General features: G+C 41.4%; 1 protein-coding gene across 1 annotated transcript; it reads right to left on the bottom strand.

The window, feature by feature from the left end:
* Positions 1 to 2,451: 2,451 nt before the first annotated feature.
* Positions 2,452 to 4,347, bottom strand: LOC306888147 (leucine-rich repeat-containing protein 4C-like; the record flags this gene model as incomplete). The annotated part of the gene is made up of 1 exon (XM_079446303.1): positions 2,452 to 4,347. One exon carries the CDS (start codon positions 4,345 to 4,347, stop codon positions 2,452 to 2,454), a length of 1,896 nt encoding a protein of 631 aa, XP_079302429.1.
* Between the last annotated feature and the right edge of the window lie 426 nt (positions 4,348 to 4,773).

Raw genomic sequence — 4,773 nt, 5'->3', positions numbered from 1 at the left:
TGAACTACAATCTCTGGTATTTTTTTCATGGTTAACGCTTAGTTAGCTGTATCCCCATACAGTAGCATTATGAATTGATCAGCAAATGTGTAGTTTGACAGAAATATTATTGGTTATTTTTCAATAACAGTTCTTGTAGAAATATGTCAATAAAGAGACATTCTCTTGCCAAACAAAAATCACTTCAGTTCAGCATAGAAATCTAAAATGAGTTACCAATAACAAACAAATCACAAGAAGAAAACAGAAGAGAATCCGCTTAGTCCAACACCACAGATTTTCTATGTAGGCCATGTAGGTATCGATGATCTAGTCAAAGTAGCTTCTGTAACTGATGCAGTGCTCAGGAACACTGAAGCAGATAGGAGCAAGCTAGCATTCATATACAGACCCTCTGAAAACAGAGACATTGTCATCTTTTTTTCAACAGCACAATGCTGTTTTTTTCTAGTGTCCCAAATTATCCCACCTATTATGTACAATAAAAACGGTAGGAACATTTTTCATTGAATACAAAAATGAATGAATTAAAAAAAAACACATATGCTGGGAAGCAACAGTTTATGAAGCAATCCTTTATGAAATGCTTAACATGTGATAATAATTCATCTTCCATATATGAATGGTAATAAGGGTGAAAGTAAACGTCTGGGGCCACCAAAATGAAAATGTAAAATTAAATACAAAAAGAATCATGTAAGATGAAATGTTTTCTTGTCACATTCAGTAGATGACTCTGTTAATTCACTGCTAAAATGTAAGATTAAAACCTTACATACACAATGTTGTGTGATGAATTCCCTGCTGGCAAACACATCTAGTTAAAATGAAACTTGTCAGCACATGTGATGAATTAGAGGTATATACTTCATGTACCGTTCTGATGCCTTTGACATATGAACCTATTAGGTTTACTTCAGCAGTTGACTGGTGAGACCAGCATCACATCTTCTTATCATTCCTTCCAAAATGATTAAAAGGGGGAGAGAGACATCACACATCAGCTTTTATGCTGAGAAACATTTTGAGAAAGCAATACACAAGCTGGTGAAAAACGGCAGAGCATACAAACACAACCTTTTGCACGTATGGACACGCGACACATTCATACACTCATGTTAGGTGAGGTTTGCAGTTGCCAGTCAAAAAAAAGTGATTTCAAAATACATGACAGAACGTAAAAGTCTATAGACAATGGTAAAATAATAACTCATGGTATATGGCAGATACAACACAAACATATAAAAGTACACAGGCACAGTAAAAAACAGTGGTTTACAAATCACCTCTATTTAAAATAAAGCAATTATCAAATAAACAATACATGTTTTAAGCACTGGGCTGCTCTCTGATTGTGTCCAGTGTGTTTTTTTCAGTAGGTCATTGGTTTCCATAGTGACATTAGCAGGCTATTTTTTATTTCATTATTTATTTCCTCATAGCCATTTTTGTCTGAAACTCGCACAGCAAACGATCTTAGAAATCATATTCCCTTGTCCTCAGCCACTCAGGGTTATTTCATATCTTGCATTTGGTTAACATACTATTATATCCCACACACATGTGGCATTGGGGCTATAATTGTACTAGCCTGATGTTCACTGATGTATGGAATTCATATTTATATTCATAGGTTGTTGGCATTTACAGTTATAAACAGATTTTGTGAAAATATGCTGAACCTAAAATTCTGAATTTCCAGTGCCACATTTTAGACAGTATCTTGACTTAAGGGCTGTAATTCAAGGCAATTATGCAAACCTATTTTCTGAATTGAAGTTAATTGATGTGTGTTCCCGAACACTGGCTTCTATAAATACTAGAAATATGTCCTATCTCACAAGCTGCATTTGCAGAATAATCCAGGCCCTGACAATGAAAGCTTTCCCTTTTTTGTTCAGTAACAGGATTTTTCATGGGGAAATGTAACCATTTATACACCTCTCTAGAGTCACCGCATCCATCAGGCCCACCATTCATATCTAAGTGCTCCATGCGATTTAAAGTCTGCTGTTTTCAGTGGCCAGTTTTTGTTTCCTGTGTCTCAAAAAAACTAAAACACATTGGTGCAAAGGGATGTAATATGCCACAACAAAACAAAACAAAATAAAAAAACCAACACTTGTCTCATTGCTCTCATAACCATCACAGTTGACCTTAATTCTACCATCAAATGAAAGTAAACCATTCATTCCCCCAGTTCTTAAAATGTAGAAATGAAAAAGAAAAAAAATAAGATATGAACCTTTTTGACTTGTGATTTCATGATTCAGTCACTTCACATATCTTTAAATAAATAAGATTTGTAAAGACACTTGTTAAAATAATTATACACCCTGGCTCTCACTGACATTGCTGAATGGCTTAATGCACACTGTCATCTTCATTCCGACAGCATGTCCACAACCAAAATTTAAACAGCATTAGTAGAGTTCGGTTCGTCCAACATGGTCAAATTTGCGTCTCCTGCACGTTATCCTTTGAGCTGGCTTGGATTAGTAAAGGTTCATGCACTGAACTATGTAGCGAGCTGAGAGCGGATACATGGTTATAAGAAGTTTTGTAGGAGTTATAGTGGTTGTAATGCTCATGCTCCAGCGGCGGGAGAGTCAGGTGACTCTCCATGGCCGGAACTCTCGTCAGCTCCTCGTGTACGTTGATGATCTCGATGGTGCGGGCTGGCCCATCGTGATCCTGCTGGTGGTGCTGCTTGCGCATCTTGTAGAATATTATGAGCATGACGGCCGCCATGAGCGTGATGGCCACAAAGCAGCCGATGATGATCTTGGTGGTTTTCATCACCTCCTCCAAACCATTGAGAGCGCCATCAATGTCTATGTCAGTCACGGGAATGGTGTACGCTCTCTCGGTGGCAATAGGTGTTCCCCTTGTGGTTGAAGAGGACGCCCAACCAAAAGATGGCTGCTCCGGTGTCCTACTATCCCCATCGATAACGGTTTCAATTGTCTCTACAGTGACCGTAATGAAGTAACTAAAGCCGCTGTTGTCGACGGATGTCACATTGAGGACAGCGGAGGCTGAAATGTTGCCTAGCATGTTGCTTACGATGCAAGTGTAGGTTCCCGTGTCCTGGATGGTGACGTTGGTGAAGTTTAATGTTCCGTCGTTTTGGACGGAGATGCGCATCTTGAGCGCCCCATGTGTTATGATGGAGCCATTTGGTGTTAGCCAGCTGACCGAGGTCACTGAATTCGTCCGACATTTGAGCTCTGCCGCCATTCCTTCAGTCAAATTGAGGTCAGCAGGTGGCTCGACAATAACGGGCGCGTAGCACTGAAAATAGCTCTGGTCCAGCTCACCGATGTAGCGCCCCCTGAGGCTGGGAGGGGAATTGCAGCGGGCGCAGCAGCTGGTGTTCGTAGGTACGGTGTCTTTCAGCCACCAGCTCAGCCAAAGAATGTCACAGTTGCAGTTCCAGGGATTGTGATGCAAATGCACTCGCTGCAGATGGTGCAAAGGTGTGAAGAGATCGTGGGGCAAAAAGGTAAGGTTGTTGTGAGCCAGGTTGAGCTCTCGTAAAGAGTGCAGGTCATCGAAGGAGTTCCGCTCTATGGTTTGGACTTGGGCGTGCATCATCCACAGCTTCTGAAGATGGACGAGACCCTTAAAAGAACTGGGCTGAATGACGGTGAGCTGGTTCCCGGACATCTCCAGCTCATCCAAACGAATCAAGGGCTGAATATTGGGGACCTCTTTGAGGTTACACATGCCTAGATTCAGGTAGCGAAGGTTACTCAAGCCCTGAAATGCTCCACTTGAAATGTAGGAGAGACGCTTCAGCTCTCCCAAGTCCAACCGCCGCAGGGAGGGCAAGCGACTGAAGGCATCAGACGGTATGCTCTCAATAGGGTTATTCCTAAGCCACAGCTCTTTCAGTTTTGATAGATACTCAAAGGCGCCATTTGGGATGGTCGTGAGGCGATTGTCAAAAAGCTCCAGAGTGTTAAGGCTGGTCAGCCCGTTGAAGGCGCCAATCTCGATGTTACGGATGTGGTTTCTGCTGAGCTGAAGAATCTCAAGGTGTCGCAGATGCTTGAAACTGTCTACTTTGATGACCTGGATCTGATTGTCCTGAAGGTTTAGATACCGTGTATTGGTAGAGATGCCATCAGGGACATCCTTTAGCCCTCTGCGCGTGCAAATGACCTTACTAAACTGATTACTGCAGGAACATACGGAGGGACAGGTTTGGGCTCGTACCAATCCGACGACAACAAGCAACTGCAGGGCTAAAAGCAGGAGAAACAAGGGGTCAAACCAAGCCCCTTTCCATCTAGGACCTCTCAACATCTGGCGCTGATGGTAAGAGGTCATCTTGTTCAACATTCATAATTTAATGCCCGCTGAGTTTCTCTCCCAAAACATTTATAGGCAGTCTGAAAAAGAGGAAAGAGGAAAATAAATCTGTTAGCAAAGTATGTCATGTTGACTTGTCAGCGTAGCATGATGGCAGTCAAACAGAACATCATCTGTCAAATGGAAATGCATGTACATTTCTGATATTCTGATGTAAACAAGTATTGCTGTTTAGGCAGTGTACATGCAAAACCGAGATTTCCTGATGTGATTGATGAATTGAGCATCATTACCATCACAGCTGTTAAATGAGCCAGCACATAGAAGCACACACACTACAATATATTCAAAGTGTGACTAAATGATGCAGTTTCTTGATTTCTTTTTGTTTTTGCACTGTATGTAATAGCAGACCTGAGCTTAGTCATCTAGTTCACTTTTACCTGACTATTTTTT

This window comes from Barbus barbus (assembly GCF_936440315.1).
Source record: "Barbus barbus genome assembly, chromosome: 2".
Classification (NCBI taxonomy): domain Eukaryota; kingdom Metazoa; phylum Chordata; class Actinopteri; order Cypriniformes; family Cyprinidae; genus Barbus; species Barbus barbus.
The sequence above is the reverse complement of the archived record's forward strand: the minus strand, read 5'-3'. Positions and strand labels throughout refer to the sequence as shown.